At 41.4% G+C, this 24,416-nt stretch overlaps 1 protein-coding gene across 2 annotated transcripts in view; it reads left to right on the top strand.

The window, feature by feature from the left end:
- PGM5 (phosphoglucomutase 5) overlaps positions 1 to 24,416 on the top strand; it is a 209,583-nt gene that overhangs the window by 123,400 nt on the left and 61,767 nt on the right. For both annotated transcript variants that reach the window (XM_027616806.2, XM_027616805.2), the window contains exon 7: positions 2,623 to 2,738. In XM_027616806.2, coding sequence (XP_027472607.1) covers positions 2,623 to 2,738 — 116 coding nt within the window. The remainder of the gene's footprint in view (positions 1 to 2,622; positions 2,739 to 24,416) is intronic.

The following is a 24,416-nucleotide window of genomic DNA, read 5'->3' as shown; positions in this document are numbered from 1 at the left end:
ACTTTTTCATGTGCCTGTTGGCCATTTGGATGTCTTCTTTGGAGAAATGTCTGTTCATGTCTTCTGCCCATTTCTTGATTGGATTATTTGTTCTTTGAGTGTTGAGTTTGATAAGTTCTTTATAGATTTTGGATACTAGGAGCAGCTTCATTTTAAGTTTTCAGAAAATCTCCAGGGGTCTCCTGCCAAAAACCAGCCTAGAGCATATCTGCTGAATGCAGTGTTGGGGATGGATCCCAGGTTCAGTAGAGGGAGGGCGGGAGGGGAATTCCTTTCTGACTCTAGGGCACAATCATCTCATGCTCAGGATCCCAGAATTTAATTACCCACATTGTTATCCTAGCTTGTGTAGCTACAACCGTGGCTTAGTTATAGAAGTATCCGGTCCTTTAAAATCCAGCCTCAGCCCTCAGCCTGGTGACCTCCTGACAGTGATTAATTGGGAAGGGTGGGAGCAAGGGAAATCCTTTCTCCTCCCTTCAGATCTGCCAACTTGGCTTTGAACCTACAAGAACGCTTTAGCTAGAAAATATATGTCCCCAGACTTTCTACCCTTTTTCTCACCCTTACATCTACTCCATGTTGCACATTCTATTTGGTAATCATATGCTTTCATATTTGCTACATTAATTTTGACCTAGGCTTTCTATGTGCTGACTCTGGGAAGCTTTTGTGTGAATTATTCCCCCTTCCTTCAGCTTCTGACTATGACATTAATGGCTATGAAAATTTACCTTTGATCTACAATTCGGGGAGGATTTACTTCATTGTTCCTACCAGGCTAGAAGTATGATTGTATATCTTTCTTAGCCCATTAAAACAACAACAACAACAGAACCTTTGATGTAATACCCGAACATCTAAAAAGTGCTTCGTTTCAAAGCAAACTCGAAAGAGATTTAGCACACAATTTTTCAAGATCCTGAACACATCCAGTTATATTTAGATATTATGGAAGGGAAGGTGTTCACTTTCCTGTAGCAAGAGTTTCTAGATATTTTTTTTCTTTAGCTGGCCACAAAACAAACCTAAAGAAATCATTATTACATTGTGTCTTTTGTCCTCTGTGCACCTTTCTTCCTCTTCTTCACCAAGATACCCTCACTGGTTCCTTTCTCTGCACTTACAGCCTTTGAAAAACTAAATCTTGCTGGTGGCAGACATTTGATGTTTTTGCTTTTTGGTTGCTTGCATGTGGGAAAGCTGAAACTCTTTAGGTCAATGGTACAGTAGCAGATCATTCCCCAACATAATCTGAGTTCTACATATCTCTTAGAACATGTGGGAAGACAACATAATATGGTGGAATGGAACATGAGCAGAAATTAAGCAGACTTGGGTCCAAATTCTAGCTTTGCCTCTTACCTCTGTGAAACCTTAAACAAAACACTTGACCTCTCTGATCCCCTGAGCCTGAATTGTGACAGCACCAATTAGTTTTAGCTGTTCTTGAAGTTTATCTATGTGGAACAATACAGTGTATATTTTCTTGTTCCCAGTTTCTTTTACTTAACATAATGTTTGTGAGATTCATCCAAGTTGTTGCATGTAGCAAGTTTGTTCCATGAAATTTATGGTAGTGCATTATATATCACAAATCATCTGTCCATCCTACTCAATGGACATTTGGTTTGTTCGGTTCTTACGAACTGTGATTCTGTGATCATTTTTGTAAAATCTTGTGTATATATTCTGTTGAGTAATGTCACACACTGGGTTCCCCAGGTAGTAGCCCTGAGAGAGATTTGCTTGCAAGAAGTTTATTCCTTTCTGCCGTCAAGACCAAAGTTGTCTTTAAGATCAGTACCTATGGGGGAGCGCGGAAGGGGACTAGGACCCCAAGAGAGAAACTGGACTGCAGTGCAGTCTTGGCAAAGGCCTCAGTCAACTTATGGGGAGCTCTAGAGCTGAAATGGTCCCACAGAGTTGTGCCAAACAGGTGCAAGGAGGCTAGACCTTTATACATCCCCATTTACCAGCCATTGGATGTGGATTGACCCAGGAAAGGAAGCATGATTTTGAGAGTGACATCTCTCTTTGGCAGAGAGTGGAGGCCATGTCTGTGAGCTGTTAGCCATCAACATTTCTAGGAGCTGGTAGAATGAGTTTTCCAATCCTAAAAGTCCTTGTGTGGGGGTGGGGGGGGCAGTGAAGCAGAGCTGTACACCACAGTGTCCACTACATGTCATTAGTAATTTCTGGGAGTTGAATTGCTGGGTCATAGGATATGTGTATATTCATCTTTAGTAGATATTGTCAAACAATATTCCAATGTGCTTAGACCCAAACTCCCTCTTAATTTAGATTCTGAGATCCCCAAGTGGGATCTTACCGTGAAGATAAAGGAACATTTATAGAAGGGAAACATAAATGTGAGAATATCCTCTACATTAATTCAATATTTTCTATATTATGGGGAAAGCAAAACTGAGAACCACTGGAATAGATTATTTATCATTTTCTACCTTATGGCTTTTAACATCCTGAAAAATGTCAACACTGTCCAGAATGTTCTGAAATCTAGTTATAGAATTAATAAATTCTAAAGACTTACTTCTGTGCTGAGAAAAGAAAGGAGAAGAGATATATGAATTGACTGTTGCCTTGAATTTCATTTTTCAGAGTGGCCAAATCAATGAAGGTCCCTGTATATGAGACCCCAGCGGGATGGAGATTCTTCTCCAATCTGATGGACTCGGGACGGTGCTCTCTGTGTGGAGAAGAGAGCTTTGGCACTGGTAGGTTTTGCTGGGGTGACATCACTGGAGAGGGCGGCTGTGGCTGCAGCCCTGTGTGACCCCAGTTTGGAGACCTGTGACCCCACTGTGAACCAAAGGCTATGTATGGGGAGAGATAATTAGAGGAAAAAAAATCAGAGAAACCTGATGGGATATGTGCAATGATACACTCATATCTTCTGGCCATGTTTCTCTCTCTCTTTTTTAAATCAATTTTGGGATCATATGGTAATTCTATTTTTAATTTTCCGATGAACCTCCACACTGTTGTCCAAAGTGGCTGCACCAGTTTGCATTCCCAGTAGCAGTGCGTTGAGGGTTCCCCTTTCTCCACATCCTCGCCAACACCTGTTGTTTCTTGTGTTCTTGATTTTAGCCATTCTGACAGGTGTAAGGTGACATCTCATTGTGGTTTTAATTTGCCTTTCCCTGATGATAGTGATGTGAGTATCCTTTCATGTGTCTGTTGGCCATCTGTATGTCTTCTTTGGGAAAATGTCTATTCAGGTCCTCTGCCCATTTTTAAATCAGATTGTTTAGGGTTTTTTGGTCTTGAGTTGCCTAAGTTCTTTATATATTTTGGATATTAACCCCTTATCAGATATATTATTTGCAAATATCTTCTCCCATTCAGTAGGCTGCCTTTCTCATTTTGTTGATGGTTGCCTTTCCTGTGCAAAAGCTTTTTATTTTGATGTAGTCTCAATAGCTTATTTTTGCTTTTGTTTCCCTTGCATTAGGAGACATATCTAGAAAAATGTTGCTGTGACCGGTGTCAGAGAAATTACTGCCTGTTTTCTCTTCTAGGATTTTTATGGTTTCAGGTCTCACACTTAGGTCTTTAACCCATTTGGAGTTTACTTTTGTATATGGTGGGTATTTACCCTAAGAAGATGAAAACACTAATTTGAAAAGATATGTGCACCTCTATGTTCATTGCAGCATTATTTACAATAGCCATGATATGGAAGCAACCTAAGTGTCCATTGACAGATGAATGGATAAGGAAGATGTGTGTGTGTGTGTGTGTGTGTGTGTGTGTGTGTGTGTGTGTGTGTGTGTGATGGAATATTAGCCATAAAAAGGATGAGATTGTTCCATTTGCAACAGCATGGATAGACTGAGAGAGCATTATGCCAAGTGAAATGTCAGTCTGAGAAACATAAATACTATATGATTTCATTCATATGTGGAATGTAAAACACAATCGTTTCTTGGCCTTTTGGCTAAGATCAAGTGTAGAATCTAAAAAACAAAACAAATGAATAAAAAAACAAAAAGCAAAATCACCAAGTGTCTATCCATAGATGAATGGGTAAAGAAAATGTGGAATATATATATATATATATACACACACAGTGGAATATTACTAAGCCATAAAAAGAATGAGATCTTGCCATCTTGCAACATGGATGGACCCAGAGTACTGTATAATTTCACTCATATGTGGAATTTAAGAATCAAAACAAATGAATAAAGAAAAAAAGAGACAAAAAAACTAGACTCTTAAATACAAAGAAAAAACTGGTGGTTGCCAGAGGGGAAGGGGATGTAGAGGGATGGGCAAAGTAAGTGAAGGGGAGTGGAGGATTCAGGCTTCCAGTTATAGAATGAATAAGTCATGGAAATGAAAGGCACAGCATAGGAAATATAGTCAGTAGTATTGTGATGGTGTTGTATGGTGATAGATTCTGTCTACCCTTGTGGTGAGCATAGCATAACGTATAGAGAAGTTGAATCACTATGTGTATACCTGAAACTAATGTAGCATTGTGTGTCAACTGTACTCAAATAAAAAATATTTTAAAATTTCCATTTCTTTACAAAATTTTCTATTATGGCAATTCAAAAAATTGTATGAGAGTAGAGAGAATATCATTGAATTCCCACCTGCTTATCGCCTAGTTTCAATCATCGTCAACTCATGGTCAATCTTGCTTTATCTCTACCTTCATCTACGAGGTGAGCTCTCCTCTCCGGTTAGTGTGAAACAATCCCTAGTGTGAATCTTTAAGTATAAAGGCTGTTGAGAAAAAATATGTAATACCACAGTACTACTATCACATCTAAGATGTTAAAAATTCATTTCTTTTTTTTCAGTATTTTGAAGATGTTACTTCATTGTCTTCTGGCTTGCATACTTTCCAAGAAGGGTGCTTCAGTTTTTGTCTCTGTTGCTCTATGTTTAAACTCTTCCCAACCCCTACCTCTGGCTGCCCTCAATATTTTCTTTTTATGTTTTGTTTTCAATAGTTTAACTATAATATATCTAGGTATTTTTTTTAACCTTGCTTGGGGTTTGAGGGATTCTTGGATCTATTGCTTATTGTCTTTCATTAATTTTAGAAAATTCTCCGTCATGGGGCACCTGGGTGGCTCAGTTGGTTAAGCGACTGCCTTCGGCTCAGGTCATGATCCTGGAGTCCCGGGATCGAGTCCCGCATCGGGCTCCCCGCTCGGCGGGGAGTCTGCTTCTCCCTCTGACCCTCTTCCCTCTCGTGCTCTCTATCTCTCATTCTCTCTCTCTCTCAAATAAATAAATAAAATCTTTAAAAAAAAATTCTCCGTCATTATCTTTTTAAATATTTCTCCTTCCCAATTCTTTCTCTCTTCTTCTGAGATTCTGATTACACATGTGTTAGATGATTTGTGACCATATGTTGTCTCAGAGCTCTTTACACATACTGTTTGGTTTTGCTTTTTTTTTTTTTCTTTTGTGTTTCAGTTTAGGTAGTTTCTATTGTCATTATCTTTTAGTCATTGATTCTTTCCTTAGCTGTGTCCAGTCTTCTGATGAGCCTAGTGAAGGAATTCTTCATCCCTGATATTGTTTTTTATTTTCAGCATTTCTCTCTGACTCTATAATTTTCATCTTGGTGAGAAAATTCCCCATCTGTTTAATATGTTGCTTACCTTTTCCATTAGATCATTTTACATATCAAACATAGTTATTCCAAACTCCCTGTTTGTTATTTCTAATATCTGATTTCTCTCTGAACCCGGTGTCTCTTTATCGAGAAATAAAGCAATGGTTTAGTCTTTCTTGCTTTTTCTGTATCTCATAATTTATCACTGAATACTGGACAGAATGTATATAAGAACAATAGAGACTCAGGTAAACAATATTTGTTTTTTATTTTTTTTCAAGTAAAAAATATTTATACACAGAAATGGGCATACCTCTTCTTTTTTCAGGCCATTACTATGCAAGGTTAAATTAATCTAATCAGGAGTTGAGCTGGGTTTGGATTTTATTGTTTCTATTTTAATTTTTAGTGTTGCATAGGGTTTAAATTCTTCCAGAAGTGGGATATTTTTACTGTGTGCCAAAAGGAAAGATGGGGTGCTGGAGGACATTTTTCAGTGTTTCTGTTTCATTTGCAGCTTTCAACAGTGCCCGCATGTCTGTGATACAAGATAGACCTCTGTTGTCAGGTGCTTGACCCTTCTCTAGTGGCAGCAGATCTCTGCTTAGTATTGGAGTAAGATGCTGGGTCCAAAAAGTTTCCCTACCCTTCCTCCCAAGGGCAGAGGGTTTTCAGTTCAATCCCTATTCCAGTAACAGTGGATTTTTGCATGGGTTCTTGGGATGAGAAAGTTTGCAACTCATATATCCAAAAGTTTAAGCCTTTTGTTTCCTATTAAAAAAAGGTTTGGAGACCTGGAAGGGCTTCATGCTTATGTCTCAGCCGCATGCCAACATTATTAGGTCTGCTTCTCTGTCTCCCGTCTTTTTTGTGAGCACCCAGTGAAGGTTTGTGGGAAATGACTTGGAAATGTGTCCCTTGTATCTGGGACTCCTAGCAATTTTAAACCAACATGATAGGCTCTTCTTGGCCTTTAAGCATTTTTGAAACTCTTAAGTGACTTCTTATTTTTCACTTTTATAGAAGCATTCTCTTTTTTCTGTGATCTGCCAAAGGAGAGATGGTTTTGTGTCCTGTTTCTTCTTGAAGGGGCTTGTCACCTTTTGGGAGTCGCTTACTTTATTGCCTTATGACCTCATATTTCTAATGAGTTCAAGAAAAGTTCTGATTTTGTAGGTTCCTGGCCTTTTCTTATTAGTGGGGCAGGAGTGACATTCTCTTATTGATATCCACATCCTAAACGGAAATGCAGAAGTGGAGCTCCAAAAGTAATTTCTTAATAATTTCTCCTATTCTCACCCTTCCTTAATAGTTTTTTTTTCCGATTGGGATACAACAGATCTTACTTTATAACTGGTTGATACCCCTTTGTTTTTTTGTTAATTTTTTTTCTTTTTTATTATTATGTTAATCACCATACATTACATCGTTAGTTTTTGATGTAGTGTTCCATGATACATTGTTTGTGCATAACACCCAGTGCTCCGCGCAGAATGTGCCCTCTTTAAGACCCATCACCAGGCTAACCCATCCCCCCACCCTCCTTCCCTCCAGAACCCTCAGTTTGTTTTTCAGAGTCCATCATCTCTCATGGTTCGTCTCCCCCTCCGACTTACTCCCCTTCATTCTTCCCCTCCTGCTATCTTCTTCTTCTTTTTTTTTTTAACATATATTGCATTATTTGTTTCAGAAGTACAGATCTGTGATTCAACAGTCTTGCACAATTCACAGCGCTCACCATAGCACATACCCTCCCCAATGTCTATCACCCAGCCACCCCATCCCTCCCACCCCCCACCACTCCAGCAACCCTCAGTTTGTTTCCTGAGATTAAGAATTCCTCATATCAGTGAGGTCATGTGATACATGTCTTTCTCTGATGGACTTATTTTGCTCAGCATAACACCCTCCAGTTCCATCCACATCGTTGCAAATGGCAATATCTCATTCCTTTTGATGACTGCATGATATTCCATTGTGTATATATACCACATCTCCTTTATCCATTCATGTGTCGATGGACATCTTAGCTCTTTCCACAGTTTGGCTGTTGTGGACATTGCTGCTATAAACATTGGGGTACACGTACCCCTTCGGATCCCTACATTTGTATCTTTGGGGTGAATACCCAGTAGTGCTATTGCTGGATTGTAGGGTAGCTCTATTTTCAACTGTTTGAGGAACCCCCCACACTGTTTTCCAGAGGGGTTGCACCGGCTCGCATTCCCACCAACAGTGGAGGAGGGTTCCCCTTTCTCCACATCCCCGCCACCATCTGTCGTTTCCTAACTTGTTAATTTTAGCTATTCTGACTGGTGTGAGGTGGTATCTCATTGAGGTTTTGATTTGGATTTCCCTGATGCCAAGCGATGTTGAGCACCTTTTCATGTGCCTGTTGGCCATTTGGATATCTTCTTTGGAAAAATGTCTGTTCATGTCTTCTGCCCATTTCTTGATTGGATTATTTGTTCTTTGGGTTTTGAGTTTGATAAATTCTTTTATAGATTTTGGATACTAGCCCTTTATCTGATATGTCATTAGCAAATATTTTCTCCCATTCTGTCAGTTGTCTTTTGGTTTTGTGGACTGTTTCTTTTGCTGTGCAAAAGCTTTTTATCTTGATGAAATCCCAATAGTTCATTTTTGCCCTTGCTTCCCTTGCCTTTGGCAATGTTTCTAGGAAGAAGTTGCTGCGGCTGAGGTCGAAGAGATTGCTACCTGTGTTCTCCTTTAGGATTTTGATGGATGCCTGTCTCACGTTTACGTCTTTCAACCATTTGGAGTCTATTTTTGTGTGTGGTGTAAGGAAATGGTCCAGTTTCATTCTTCTGCAGGTAGCTGTCCAATTTTCCCAACAACATTTGTTGAAGAGACTGTCTTTTTCCATTGGACATTCTTTCCTGCTTTGTCAAAGATGAGTTGACCATAGAGTTGAGGGTCCATTTCTGGGCTCTCGATTCTGTTCCATTGATCTACGTGTCTGTTTTTGTGCCAGTACCATACTGTCTTGATGATGACAGCTTTGTAATAGAGCTGGAAGTCCGGAATTGTGATGCCGCCAGCTTTTCTTTTCTTTTTCAATATTCCTCTGGCTATTCCGGGTCTCTTCTGGTTCCATACAAATTTTAGGATTATTTGTTCCATTTCTTTGAAAAAAGTGGATGATATTTTGATGGGGATTGCATTGAATGTGTAGATTGCTCTAGGTAGCATTGACATCTTCACAATGTTTGCTCTTCCAATCCATGAGCAGGGAACGTTTTTCCATTTCTTTGTGTCTTCTTCAATTTCTTTCATGAGTATTTTATAGTTTTCTGAGTACAGATCCTTTGCCTCTTTGGTTAAATTTATTCCTAGGTATCATACGGTTTTGGGTGCAATTGTAAATGGGATCGACTCCTTGATTTGTCTCTCTTCTGTCTTGTTGTTGGTGTATAGGAATGCCACTGATTTCTGTGCATTGATTTTATATCCTGCTACTTTACTGAATTCCTGTATGAGTTCTAGCAGTTTTGGGGTGGAGTCTTTTGGGTTTTCCACATACAGTATCATATCATGTGCAAAGAGTGAGAGTTTGACTTCCTCTTTGCCGATTTGGATGCCTTTGATTTCTTTTTGTTGTCTGATTGCTGTGGCTAGGACTTCTAATACTGTGTTGAATAGCAGTGGTGATAGTGGACATCCCTGCCGCGTTCCTGACCTTAGGGGAAAAGCTCTCAGCTTTTCCCTATTGAGAATGATATTCGCTGCAGGTTTTTCATAGATGGCTTTTATGATCTTGAGGTATGTACCCTCTATCCCTATACTCTGAAGAGTTTTGATCAAGGAAGGATGCTGTACTTTGTCAAATGCTTTTTCTGCATCTATTGAGAGGATCGGATGATTCTTGTTCTTTCTTTTGTTAATGTGTTGCATCACGTTGATTCATTTGCAGATGTTGAACCAACCTTGCAGCCCACGAATAAATCCCACTTGGTCATGGTGAATAATCCTTTTAATGTACTGTTGGATCCTATTGGCTAGGATTTTGGTGAGAATTTTTGCATCCATGTTCATCAAGGATATTGGTCTGTTGTTCTCCTTTCTGATGGGGTCTTTGTCTGGTTTTGGGATCAAGGTAATGGTGGCCTCATAAAACGAGTTTGGAAGTTTTCCTTCCATTTCTAGTTTTTGGAACAGTTTCAGGAGAATAGGTATTCATTCTTCTTTAAATGTTTGGTAGAATTCCCCTGGGAAGCCATCTGGCCCTGGGCTTTTGTTTGTTGGGAGATTTTTGATGACTGCCTCAATTTCCTTAGTGGTTATGGGTCTGTTCAGGTTTTCTATTTCTTCCTGGTTCAAATTGGGTAGTTGATACATCTCTAGGAATGCACCCATTTCTTCCAGGTTATCTAATTTGCTGGCATAGAGTTGCTCATAATATGTTCTTATAATTGTTTGTATTTCTTTGGTGTTGGTTGTGATCTCTCCTCTTTCATTCATGATTTTGTGGATTTGGGTCATTTCTCTTTTTTTTTTTTTGATCAGTCTGGCCAGGGGTTTATCAGTCTTGTTAATTCTTTCAAAGAACCAGTTCCTGGTTTCGTTGATCTGTTCTAATGTTCTTTTAGTTTCTATTTCATTGATTTCTGCTCTGATCTTTATTATTTCTCTTCTCCTGCTGGGTTTAGGCTTTATTTGCTGTTTTTTCTCTAGCTCCTTTAGGTGTAGGGTTAGGTTGTGTATTTGAGACCTTTCTTGTTTCCTCAGGAAGGCTTGTATTGCTATATACTTTCCTCTCAGGACAGCCTTTGCTGTATCCCAAAGATTTTGAACAGTTGTGTTTTCATTTTCATTGGTTTCCATAAATTTTTTTAATTCTTCTTTAATTTCCTGGTTGACCCATTCGTTCTTTAGTAGGATGCTCTTTAGCCTCCATGTATTTGAGTTCTTTCTGACTTTCCTCTTGTGACTGAGTTCTAGTTTCAAAGCACTGTGGTCTGAAAATATGCAGGGAATGATCCCAATCTTTTGGTACCGGTTGAGACCTGATTTGTGACCTAGGATGTGATCAATTCTGGAGAATGTTCCATGGGCACTAGAGAAGAATGTGTATTCCGTTGCTTTGGGATGGAATGTTCTGAATATGTCTGTGTAGTCCATCTGGTCTAGTGTGTCGTTTAAAGTCTTTATTTCCTTGTTGATCTTTTGCTTAGATGATCTGTCCATTTCAGTCAGGGGGGTATTAAAGTCCCCCACTATTATTGTATTGTTGTCAATGTGTTTCTTTGCTTTTGTTATTAATTGCCTTATATAATTGGCTGCCCCCATGTTAGGGGCATAGATATTTACAATTGTTAGATCTTCTTGTTGGATAGACCCTTTAAGTAGGATATAGTGTCCTTCTTCATCTCTTGTTACAGTCTTTGTTTTCAAATCTAATTTGTCTGATATAAGAATTGCCACCCCAGCTTTCTTTTGGTGTCCATTAGCATGGTAAATGGTTTTCCACCCCCTCACTTTCAATCTGGGGGTGTCTTTGGGTCTAAAATGAGTCTCTTGCAGACAGCATATCGATGGGTCTTGGTTTTTAATCCAATCTGATAGCCTGTGTCTTTTGATTGGGGCATTTAGCCCATTTACATTCAGGGTAACTATTGAAAGATATGAATTTAGTGCCATTGTTTTGCTTGTAAGGTGACTGTGACTGTATATTGTCTGTGTTCCTTTCTGATCTGTGCTGCTTTTAGGCTCTCTGTTTGCTTAGAGGACCCCTTTCAATATTTCTTGGAGGGCTCGTTTTGTGTTTGCAAATTCCTTTAGTTTTTGTTTGTCCTGGAAGCTTTTAATCTCTCCTTCTATTTTCAATGACAGCCTAGGTGGATATAGTATTCTTGGCTGCATATTTTTCTCCTTTAGTGCTCTGAAGATATCATGCCAGTCCTTTCTCGCCTGCCAGGTCTCTGTGGATAGGTCTTTGCCAATCTAATGTTTCTACCATTGTAGGTTACATAGCTCTTCTCCCGAGCTGCTTTCAGGATTTTCTCTTTGTCTCATGAGATTCGTAAGTTTTACTATTAGATGTCAGGGTGTTGACCTATTTTTATTGATTTTGAGAGGGGTTCTCTGTGCCTCCTGGATTTTGATGCCTGTTTCCTTCCCCACATTAGGGAAGTTCTCTGCTATAATTTGTTCCAATATACCTTCTGCCCCTCTCTCTCTTTCTTCTTCTTCTGGGATCCCAATTATTCTAATGTTGTTTCGTCTTATCGTATTGCTTATCTCTCGAATTCTGCCCTCGTGATCCCGTAGTTGTTTCTCTCTCTTTTTCTCAGCCTCTTTATTTTCCATCATTTGGTCTTCTATATCGCTGATTCTCTCTTCTGCCTCATTTATCCTAGCAGTTAGTGCCCCCATTTTTGATTGCACCTCATTAATAGCCTTTTTGATTTCGACTTGGTTAGATTTTAGTTCTTTTATTTCTCCAGGAAGGGTGTCTCTAATAACTTCCACGCTTCTTTCAAGCCCAACTAGTATCTTTAAAGTCATGATTCTGAACTCTAGGTCCGACATCGTACTAAGGTCCATATTGAGTAGGTCCCTGGCAGACGGTACTACCTCTTGTTCTTTTTGCTGAGGTGATATTTTTCGTCTTGTCATTTTGTCCAGAGGAGAAGAGATGAATGAGAGAACAAAATGCTAACAGGTTAACAACGTCCCCAGCAAATGTACTCTATACAAATCAGAAAAGACCTGAAACCAGGGGAAAAGAAAGGGAAAGAAAGAGAAAAAAAGAAAAAAGAAAAAGAAAAAGATAAAAACAAACAAAAACAGAACAAAACAAAACAAAAAGAATATGATCAAATATGATCAGACTAGTGTATAGATTAGTGCCACACACTAGATTTTGGGCGTATTTTGGTCTGTTAGAAGAAAGCGCCTCCTAAAATTTTAAAGGAAGAAAGACTTATATATGTACAAAATAAGGGTTGATACACTAAAGGGATGGAAGATGAGTGTAAAGATGAAAATTGTAAAAGATTTTATAAAAGGAATTGATAAGAAGTTGTTTGAGAAAAGAAAGAAGATTAAAAAACAAAGAAGAAAAGGAAAAAAGAAAAGGGAGAGAATGTGATCAGGCAGGGGACTAGAACAAAGCCATACACTAGTGATTTGGGTATATTTTGATCTGTTAGAAGAAACTGTATCTCAAAATTTTAAAGAGAGAACAACTTATATATATATGCCCAAAATAAGGGTAACTACTATGAAGGGATAAAATATGACTCTAAAAAATGAAAAATAAAAAAAAATTTTTTTAAAAGGGATTGATAAAATGTTGGTTGAAAAAGGGAAAAAGAAAAAATCAAAAAAAAAAACAGTTAAAAAAATCAACTTTGAAAAACTAATGAATCATGGTAAAAAAGCCATGAATTCTATGTGCAGTATTCCCCTAGCGCTGGAGTTCTCCCGTTCTCCTTGATCGGTAAACTTGGTCTTGGCTTGCTGGCTGTTCGTGCTCATCTTCTGGGGGAGGGGCCTGTTGCCGTGGTTCACAAATGTCTTTGCCGGAAGCGGAATTGCCCTGCCCTTGTCGGTCCCGGCTAAGCAAGCTGCTCGGGTTTGCTCTCCGATGCTTTTGTTCCCTCCAAGCTCTCGGTACAGCTTTGGAGGACCAGGGTGAAAATGGTGGCCTCCCAATGTCTGCCCGGAGGAGCTGAGAACTTGGGGCCCTGCTCCTCAGTGCACCCCCAGAGAAAAGAAGTCACTCCTGTGTCCCCGGTCTCCGGCCGCACTCCGTGCTCACCCGGCCTGTGATCGAGCGTTTCTATCTCTGGCACCTGACCCCGTGTGTAGTATCCAAACCCAGCAGATCCCTGCGGTGCGCTCCCGCGCCGCTCCTCCTGGAGGAGGAAGGGGAGTCTCCCCGGCTCTGCTGCTTGTTGGGTCCCTGCTGGAGGAGCCGTGTCCTGACTGGGCCGCAGATCACAGTTTATGGCAACCCCGAGCTGAGAGCCCGCGCCTCGGCTCCGTCTCTGCAGCCGGCTTTCCCGCTCCGATCCCTGGGAGCTCTGCCGCACTCAGGCACCCCCGGTCTTTCTGTGACCCCGAGGGTCCTGAGACCACACTGTCCCGCGAGGTTTCCACCTCCCGCTTAGCCACTGGAGCGATGTCCCTCAGCAGAGCCGACTTCTAAAACGTCCGATTTTGTGCTCCGCAGCTCTAGCACTTGCCAGAAGTGGCCGACGGAGGCCCCTCCCCCGCCGTCTATCCTCCCGAATATCGCCTCGGATTCACTTCTCCGCACGTCCTACCTTCCAGAAAGTGCTCGCTTTTCTGTTCAGAGAGTTGCTGCTATTCTTTTCTTCGATCTCCTGTTGAGTTCGTAGGTGTTCAGAATGGTTTGATCCCTATTCAGCTGAATTCCTGAGACCAGAGGAAACCCAGGTCTCCTACTCCTCGGCCATCTTGCTCCGCCCCCTCTGGTTGATACCTCTTAAGTATCTTTTAATCTGCATATCTCCCTTTCACATGTTCTCTTTCTAATTTATTAATTGAAGAAACTGGTTCAAAGCTTTTAACAGCTTTGATTTTAATGTTGATATCCTTATTTTTCTAATTTCTTTGGTGCTTATATAGAGAGTTCTTTTCTCTCTTTTGCAACCACCTTAGGACATTCTAGTATTAATTATATTTTCTTTTCTGAAAACTCTATAATCTCTTGTGATTTTTAAAAGGTATACGGTCATATAATCTGTGACTAAAAGACTTTGTATGTTTCCTTTTCTATTATTTTTACCCTTTATGTCATATTCTTACTGCATTAGGTACAGTCTTCAGAATTATATTAAATAATAATTGTGATAATTCATGATTTTAATGGAAATGGATTTAACATTTTACCATCTGTTTTGGTGATTGCTTTTTAAATTTTTTTAAAAGATTTTATTTATTTATTTTGGGGGGAGGGGCAAAGGAAAAGGGAGAGAGAGAATCTCAAGCAGACTCTGTGCTGAGTGCAGAGCCCTATGACCCTGAGATCATGACCTGAGCGGAAATCAAGAGTCAGATTATCAACTGACTGAGCCACCCAGGCACCCCGGTGATTGCTTCTTAATGTTGGTAAAATCTCTATCAGGTCTATGTAGATATTTTTTTCCTATTTTCATTTTACTTAGAACCTTGTAGAAACAGCTGCTGGATTTATCAGGTGTCCTTTCAGAATCTAGTGATATATGAATACTTTTTTCTCTTTTATTATGAATGTAATGAAATACCATGATGGATTGGCTGATATCAAACCATCCTTGAATTCCTGAGAATAAGTCCTATTTGGTCATGGTTAAACAGATTGCAGTAAAACCACTTGACCTGATTATAATGACAGCATTTCAGGATATGCTGGGATTCCTGAAGAAATTTTATTCTGGGGAATTTTCTTCTCTTATCTACGCTAGTGGCATTACTGTTAATGGTCTGGGAGTGATGGTGTACGTTTTTGTTTCCTTGGGAAAGGAGAGACTGTATCAAGCTCTCTCAAGTGCTACTGTTTAGACTCAAAATGTGTGGCTGGTAGTTGTGCTTAGGTCAGTCCAAGCTGTGATGCCTTCTCTAACAACACAAATCTAGTAACTGGAATGGATACTGGCAAGCCCAGGTTATCCCTCCCTTTGTCTTGTAAGCATTTATTGAGCACTTACAACAAATCATATATTGACAGGCTTTAACTTTGCAGGATAAAATATTACATGCATAAACCATATTATACCCTTAGTAACAAATATTTGCTTACTTCAATTTAATAAACATTTATTCTGTACTTACACAGTACAAGGCACTGTATTGCATGGTATTTAGAATACAAAAGGCTTATGACCATACCCTTAAGAAACTCAAGATCTTTGAGTACATCATTAGAAAGATGCACAGATTAAAAATAGATGACTGTTCTGCAATGCAGAAACCTTAAATTTCTACAAGAGAGGAAGAGAAAAAATGCTGTGGGAGATGAGAAAATGCTTTGGGACTGGAGGTTCAAAGCAGACTTCAGGAACGGGATGGAAGCTGGGCTGGTTGTTAAAGAATGGGAAGGATTTGTATACATAGAGATGAAAGGACCAGGCCTTGCCAGATGGAGGGAGCAATGCCAAGAAAGAAATAGAGGCTGGAGAGCAGGGGACATGTGTTGCAAGTAGCCCGTTGTTCAGTTTGTCTAAAGCAGTGTTTTCCAAATATGAATCAAGACTCATTTGGTCAGGAAATTAATAAAATGTCATGACAGCTTTTGTAAAAAAAAAAAAAATGAATAGACTAGAAACCTCTTAGAATGCATTGCATTTAGTAAAGGTAAATATTAGTCTGAGAAATATGTCTATATAAATACACACATAAATATCTTTGTGTATACTAGGTCTCATTGTAAATTGTGCTTATTGTGGGTCATGGCCAAAAATGTCTGAAAAAGACTGGCTGTCGCAGAAGTCAGCACACTTTTTCTGTAAAGGGTTGGATAGTAAATACTTTGGGTTTTGCAGACCAAGAGGATACGTATTGTCTCTCTCACATTCAGCTCTGCCACTGTTGCACAAATGCAGCCATGGATAATACATCGGTGAATGAGAATGGCTGTTTCAATAAAAACTTATTTACAAAAATAGACCGAAGTCCAAATTTGGCATGTGGGCCGAAGTTCACTAACCTCTGACATCTACGGTAGGGCAGAGGAGGGGTTATCAAGAAGCGGTGCCAGAAATACAAGTGAGGAGGGGACAATTCCATGGGCCTGGCTTAGACACGGGTACGTGATTCAACGGGAACTAGGGAACCATGGTCTGCACTGGAGGGAGGTCTGCTAACAGACACCTTTCAGCAAACCTTGCTCTCAGTGATGCTGATTGCAATTTGTAGGCTGGCCTAGGAGGGAACTTTAAAAGTCTCTCACCATTATACTTGTTTATCATGTTCCTTTTAAGGAGCGCAAGGACCCTTTGTCAGGTTCGGGTGACATTTGCCTCAGGAGCCTGATTTGACAGAAGAAGCTCCTGAGCCCGAGAAGGAGTTGAGTGACTCACCCAGGGCCCCAGGGCTTGGAAAAGGCCCCCACTTGAATGACTTTACAGTTAAACTAAAAGCCTGGTCTCCTGCCCTACACTGTGTGCTGTTTTCCACCATGCTGACCAGTCTTTCTGATGAAAGCGATGACTAATTGCATCTTGCAGGCACCCAACAGTAAGGGACTGTTAAAAGGCCTGAGGAGTGGGACCACTCTGCCTTATAAGGGGAAAGTAGTTTCATTCTGCTCTTACAGGTTTTATTAATGCCAGTTTCTGAGTAGCCCTGAGCTGGTATGTCAGAATTGCCTGGGAAACTTGCTAAAAATACATATATTCTATCCTACTCTTACTTGGAGTCTCTAGAAGGGTGGAGCCTGAGGATCTGCATTTTAAATAAGTGTCCTTATATGATTTTTTGGAAAAGATTTTATTTATTCACTTGACAGAGAGAGACACAGCGAGAGAGGGAACACAAGCAGGGGGAGTGGGAGAGGGAGAGGGAGAAGCAGGCTTCCCGCCGAGCAGGGAGCCCGATGCGGGGCTCGATCCCAGGACCCTGGGATCATGACCTGAGCTGAAGGCAGACGCCTAATGACTGAGCCACCCAGGCACCCCCTTGTATGATTTTTTTTAAAAGATTTATTTATTTATTAGAGAGAAGTATGTGTGTGTGCAAGCAAGTGTGGGAAGGGGCAGAGGGAGAGGGAGAGAGAAGCTTCAGGAGATGCCTCACTGAGCTTGGAGCCCAGTGCGGGGCTTAGTCTCATGACCCTGAGATGGTGACCCAAGCCGAAACCAAGAATCAGACGCTCAACTGCCTGTGCCACCCAGGACCCCCCTTATGTGATTTTGATGTGCAGTCAGGAGTAAGAAATATTGCTCTAGTGAAAACCAGTATTTATTTTTTTCATCCAGTTTGGTAGAAAGAGTATCCTTGAGGTGCCATGGGGTATGGTCCAGGAAGTCTAGAGGCCCAAAAATGTGAGGCTGATGAGTACCTGCCAAGAAGGACTCTTACCTGCCAGTTACAACAAGCCTCGTGGCCTCTCTGACCCTCAGTTCCAGTCTGTAAAAGTCAGCTGATCATAGGAACCCCCTATCTACCTTGAGATACAGTTTTCAGAAGCAAGTGATCCAAGGGAGGAGAAAGTGGACAGACGGAAAGGTTTTAGATCTACAGCTGGGGAGGTGCTCTGAAAATGTACCCAAGCTTTCTCGAGCGGAGGCCTTTTCCTTTGTCCCTGGGGCATGGAGCTGTGTACCAACTAGGAATGCATCGTTTGGTGCCAAGAAAGCTTGAAAATATGGATCTGACTCAGGCTCAAGAATGTCAAGCTTTTTTTTCCAAGACGAGCAAGATAGATCGTGAGTGGAGGTTTCCCTTGCCAGCTCCTTGAGCTCCTAGAACATTCCAAGGTAACAAGCCGGTGACAGGATCAGAGTTCAGGCTTCTCTCCTATGGAAAGGTCCAGGTCCTGGACAATAGGAAACCTGTATTTCTGGCTCTGTCAGAGAGCCAAAGTCCCTTAAGCCAGATCACCTTTTGTGCTGGGACCAGGTATTCACCCACCTGCTGGGAAGAGCCTTGGAAAACTCCTTTACAGAGAGAAAGAAGAACGTTTTATAAATTCTCAGATGTAAAGAGAAGAAAACTGTTCGTCTAAGTGGCATTCTGGCTACTTTTCTAAAGTTCCAAATTTGAAGGAATCTGGACTTGTTCCCATACACAAAAGGGGATACATGAAACAACCAAACCTAAGATCTATAAAACCAAAAATTTTGAAGTTTTGTTTTGTTTTTTGTTTTGGCATCGGTTGATGTTCTTCTGGTTTCCATCATTGACAGCAGTTTTCTAAGAAGTCATACCATTTTGGGAATGTATGAATTGTCACAGCCTAAAGCTTCTTCCTTTACAAGTGACACTGAAGAATTGTTGTGTTTGGGAAAGCCTGCATGAGCTCTAAACTTGAACATCACTTTGAGTATTACTATTACGTTGATCACATATTCTTAAAAAGCTAATGTCAATAGCCATACAAATGTGTTGAATAAAATCAAGCAATACGACAATGTGTATTGTTTCCAAGAAAGTGCTCTCTGTTGAGTTTTTCACAATAATAATAATAATAATCACTTTGAGTGAGACTTAGTATGTGCCAGAGCATTGCTAAACCTTCTGTATGCTTCCCTCTCTCTCTGAAGATTTGGAATTGAATCCAGGTCTCCTGGCATCAACATGACTTGTCCATCATTGTCACACCAACTTTTTCCACTGTGAACTTTGGAGTACAGCCTGGTGCTCTTGAAGTAGGCTATTTTTACATCTTCCCAGTTTCTAGCACAAAAGGGAGAAACCTAGCCCATGTTTGCATTCCGTGTCACAAGTAATTTCACATTTTTGAGATTGGTTAGATCCCTCTCGATCTAGGATCTACTCTTGATCCTTGCTGTGCAGAAATCCTAAATGTCCTGAGAACAGGGGCCATGACTCTTTTGTTCAGCTCTGTTTCTTTGGTATATGGCAGGTCTTGAGTGTTTGCAGGAGTGATGGGAGGATAGAAAGCGATGGTGGAATGGACGGAAGTTAAGGTAGGAAGAGGAAAGAATGGAAGGAAGGCTCGAACGATGGGTGGAAAGTGGACAGATAGAAGGAAAGAAATAAGGAAGAAACAAAGAATTTCCATTTTGGTATTTCTTCTTTGCCTTATTAATGTAGTTATATTTTTGGCAGTTTTGAGTGGATGTATTTCTGGAGATCTGGGCACTTCTGTCCCAGGATTTGGGAGGGTTTAGAAAGACAAAACCATACAAATATAGAGCAGCTGGTAGGGAGAGGGGAGGGATATTATGAATTATAGTAAAATCAGAGTTATAGAAAATTTAAGACTAAGATTTTGATATTTTCAGTCATCATGTAATTGTCGGCACAAATTAATAGCTAACAAAGTGCTTCTGGGAAGACTCCTTATCAACACCTGTGTTAAAGAATAGATTTTAAATGTTAAGTACTGTTAACTATTTGCAATTTATCTTATTTACCTGTTTATTTCTTGTGTGTGTGGTTGCTGACAATTACCTGTAAAGAGCCACATGTTCAGTGGCGGGTCAGGTTCTAGCTTCAGTGATCTTTTGTTACGTACTAAGTTCTTACAGCCATCCACACAGACATTCTCTGCCGTATAGTCTTATGGTTAATATTATTGACTTATTCTCTAGTTGCTTTATGAAAGGACATTTTATTTCCCCTAATAGTTATATAATTTACAACATTTTCAAGGCCATGCTTTCTCCTTTGTTTATGCTTCACACATGACCTAGGTACATCCTAACTCAAGACTGGGTTCATAGTATTGCTGTTGATCAAATCTTGCATAGATTTAACCGTCCCTTATTTATACAGTGATTTTACTTAATAGTTTACATTTTTAAAAAGGTAAAATAAAGGAACACTTTAGTCCATTCCCTATTTAGATGATCACAAACTCTACATTTGGCTGTTTCCACGTCAGTTCAGTCTCTAGGGCAGAGAAAGGGGCCCGTGGACATGTGAATTTCAGATTATTGAGGTTCTACCATGTTTCCTTCTCCTGTTCGGGGCCAATTTGTGTAAATCTGTCTGGGTAGCAGATGTGATGTGAGAAGGCTGTGGTGACAGGACCATCAGTGCTGGGAGAGCGGTTTCTCTGCTGGGCTAGTTGGGACAGACCGTGCGCACATGTGCAATTCAATCTAAGCTAGGCCAGAGTGCCGAGGCGCCATGATTGACATCCCCAACAGCCTCCTCGTAAAGACTGAAAACCAAAACTCCCTTCTGGACCCTGCACAAACTCTCTACTCCTGTGCTGGGACACAGAGCTCCACCTGGAGAGGGAAGAATGTCCCCATCACATAAAATCCTGTTCTTGGGGTCTCCCCGGTTCCAGTCACATTGACCCTTCAATTCATCCCCCAGGCTGTTGAAAAGTGGCGAGGGAGGGTGAATGTGGCGCCTGCGTGTGGAGCAGAAACAAAGGAGTTTCAGAGGCTGTGTCCACACTTACCAGGGCACTCTGGGACCGAGAATCCTGGGAAATCGCGGTCCGTAGCTAAGGGTTTCTCTGTCCACAGTGTCTACTAAGGGACTTCTAACAAGGGGGCCCATCCCTTGGTGTTTAAGATGCAGTTCCTAAAATGGTGCTTGGAGGCTTCCCCACCTGCTCTCTACTCGTTGCTAGATGACCCCATGAGAACAAAGTGTGATGACTATGGAGTGACAGGTCCTCAGCCTTGTAGTGCAGACCATAAACCCACCGGAATGACTTCCAGTTCAGCTTATGACCTGTCAAGGGGCAGTTCTCAGGGAGTCGTGTTGTTTTCATCAGTGCTGGTGACAAAGAAACAGGACGGGACATATGAGTTAGGAGGTCCTACTGTCCCTTATCTTCCTATGCTGGTGTGCTCACAAGAGAGAGTTGTGTCAGCTGGCTGGCCACCGTATTTTTAATGCTCTCACCTCCTCCAGGGTGGATGGCTTGACTGCCCTGGGGCACGTGTTAATGAAATCATGCTAATACGTCTGATGTATTGAGTACCTCCTCAGTGATAGATACCATGCTTAGGGCCTCCTATACATTATTTCACAGACACTTCTCAACAATGAAGTGAATTAGGGACCATAAGGGCCCCTCATTTTCCAGATAAGGGGAAAATCATTGAGGCTTAGGGAAGAAGGTCAAGCCAGTGGTCTAGGTAACACTGGCAGAGTCAGGATTCAAACCCAGTCTCACTGGCTCCCCCGTACCCTACTGCCCCCGGTTCAGGGCAGGAAGAGGGGTCATTTCCTCCCCTGTGGTTATGCTTTTAGATGGGGATGGAGTGTATGCCAGGGGACTTGGGAGAATGGGTGTCATGTGAACAACACCAGACCGGGAGTTGACAGATCTGGCTCCAATCTTGACTCCCCCTCTATGTGGTTGGACCACCTTACGTAGATTGCTTCACTTCTCTGGGCCTCAGTTTCCTCATTTATAAGATGAATATTCAGTGGGATGATCTGTAACATTTTTTTCAATGTAACATTCCAGGTGGCTTCTCGCTATCTAGCTACTTTTAGTGAGGAGTGAATCCAGTGAATTAGATCAAGCTACATGCTAAAGTTTCACTCAGTCATTGATTTATTCACTCAACGAATATTTACTGCACACCTTCTATGAGCCAGGGCCCGGAGAGAGTGATGAGTAATTTCAGACACAGTCCTTTCCCTCATGGAGCTTATTGGGTGTTGCCATGGTCAGGATATTAGCTAAATGCCCTGCAGGATATTTGTGTCAAACACTGTCATCATGGTCATCGTCATCATCATCATAATCATTATAATCATGAAATTCATTGCCACGTAGTGTTATTCATTGGGATTCATGTTGACCACAGCCCCAGATGAGCTACTTTGGTCAGTTACTGCCTTCCTACCTTTCTTATACACAGGACATTTATATCCTGACCTGCTTATATACAGAATAAATTTGTTCTCCAGTTGATGAAAATTTTAGGGCATTTGTTTTTGAAAAAGCATTTATATTTAAGCATGGAAAAGTGGCGATTTTTCCATGAGCCTTGCTTTTTGGCAAGATTTAAAAAGCTGAACATAAGCGATTTGAGACATGAAAAAACAAAACTCCAAAACCAACCTGTCACAATTCTATAGCATGTTTTCAAATCTCAGAATCACCTGCAATGGGTGTCTCCCAATTTTCCTCTAACTCTGCTATTATAAAAAAGACAAATCCTTGTCTTGAGTGGATGAAAAGAGGACGGGGAGAATTTCCCCACCAACTAGGGGAAACTGCATTTGTAAATGGAAGGATGAATTGATCTGAGAAAAGAAGAAAAGGGAAATCAGCAACTTTTCCTGACCGTCTTGTGTGCAAAGGAAGAAGTGCGCATTTGTGACCCACATCTTCAGGAGGGTTGCCTTGGCTCCAGTCACCTGGGGCATTTTCTCTGTCATCCTGCAGCCCCCGAGGACCACTGTGGTTCCTGGGCTTGCTGGTAGTAACGAAGTCCGTCTGTGTCAGAGCCAAACTGCCCAGGTTTGAATCTTGTTTTCACCACTTCGTTGCTGTGTGACCTCATACAAATGGTCTAACCACAGTCTCTTCTTTGTAAAAAGGAGCTATGCTGTTGTGTAAATTGGATAATGGAATACAATGGATGTGTGAGATACTGAGTCTAGTGTCTGGTGCCTTGCTATTATGCCTCTAAGAATGGAATTTATCTCACTTTGTAATCCTCCTCCGAGAGCAAGTGCATATACCTCCTGTCACTTCTGGTTCCGGGAGCGGTGATGCTACCGTATGTGCTGAACATGCACGAATCCTAAAAATCACCAGGGACTGATTGGAGTGAGTGGCCCTTCTTTTTAGATGACCACCCATCCTGGCATGCCGGGGACTGAGAGGTTTTCTGGGGGGTGGGACATTTGCTGCTATAATTGGGAAGGTCACAGGAAAACTGGGACGAGTTGGTTACCCCAAAGTTGGCAAAACCCTCGCAAGTTTTCCAGACAAAAAGGACAGGGAGGAGGCGCCTGGGTGGCTCAGTCGTTAAGCGTCTGCCTTCGGCTCAGGTCATGGTCCCAGGGTCCTGGGATCGAGTTCCGCATCGGGCTCCCTGCTCCGCGGGAAGCCTGCTTCTCCCTCTCCCGCTCCCCCTGCTTGTGTTCCCTCTCTCGCTGTGTCTCTCTCTGTCAAATAAATAAATAAAATCTTAAAAAAAAGGCTGGGGGGGGAGCAGGGAGAGACCATAATCCTGATGCTGGTTCCAGCAAGAGCCACCCACCCGAGCAGGACCTGTGGCATCCACCGAACTAGAGACCAGAGGCCACTTTCATTTAGCACCAAATTTGGACAAAAAGAGGAAGAGGCCTAAGTTGCTACCCCTAAGCAATCGGCCCCTAACATGGACCTATTTTGATTATTCTTCTCCAAAAGCAGTGGTCCTTAACCCGAGCTGCCCATGAGAATCACTTGAGGAACTTCAAAAAAAAAAAAAAAATTACTGATGCCCGGGCCCCATTGCCAAAAAATGATCATTTTAGTGGTCAGGAATGAGGCCTGTGCATTGGTATTTGGTATTTTTAATAAGTTCTTTAGGCAATTCTATGCGCAGCCTGGATTGAGAATCATAACCCCTGTTCCAGCTTGGGGCCTGCAAAAGGTGCGCAATAATGTCTAGTTTCCTAATTGACAAGTTCAGATGTTCCTGATCTGAGTCTCAGCTGAGATGACTTGATCTGTTAGGAACTTGTGTCATGTTTTATTGAGTTGATTTGCCCATGCTGGGATTTCCATTCGAAGAAAATCCCTTTGAGACTGAGTACGCTCTTTATTTCCCCCTTTCATGAGGCCACTGTACTTCCTGGTGTACTTCCTAGCTGAAAGTCATATGGTTTTAAAACTTGAGAAAAATCAAAGTTGAATTTGGGTGGAGGGGAAGTTAGGGATATTTCTGATGAGAAAAAAAATTGACCCTCTTTTTTGTACCTATTTTTGCTGGAGTCCTGGTGGGAAAGAGCTGAGTGCCCTCTTTCTGGTATCCGGGTGGGAATGGCAGCTTCTCTAGGCTTTAGGCTGGGCTGGCCTGGATGGAGGAAGACAAGGTGAAGGGTACTTTTGGGCTTTGAGAATATGGCTAAAAGCTCCTGGCAAGGTCCCCAACCAGGTGGCCGGGATACCAGCGGAAGCAAGCTTCAAAAATTGTACTGGTATTATTCAATGCTAAAAAGAAATGAGCTCTCAAGC

The sequence above is a fragment of the Zalophus californianus genome, chromosome 13, assembly GCF_009762305.2.
Source record: "Zalophus californianus isolate mZalCal1 chromosome 13, mZalCal1.pri.v2, whole genome shotgun sequence".
Classification (NCBI taxonomy): Eukaryota; Metazoa; Chordata; class Mammalia; order Carnivora; family Otariidae; genus Zalophus; species Zalophus californianus.
The sequence above is the reverse complement of the archived record's forward strand: the minus strand, read 5'-3'. Positions and strand labels throughout refer to the sequence as shown.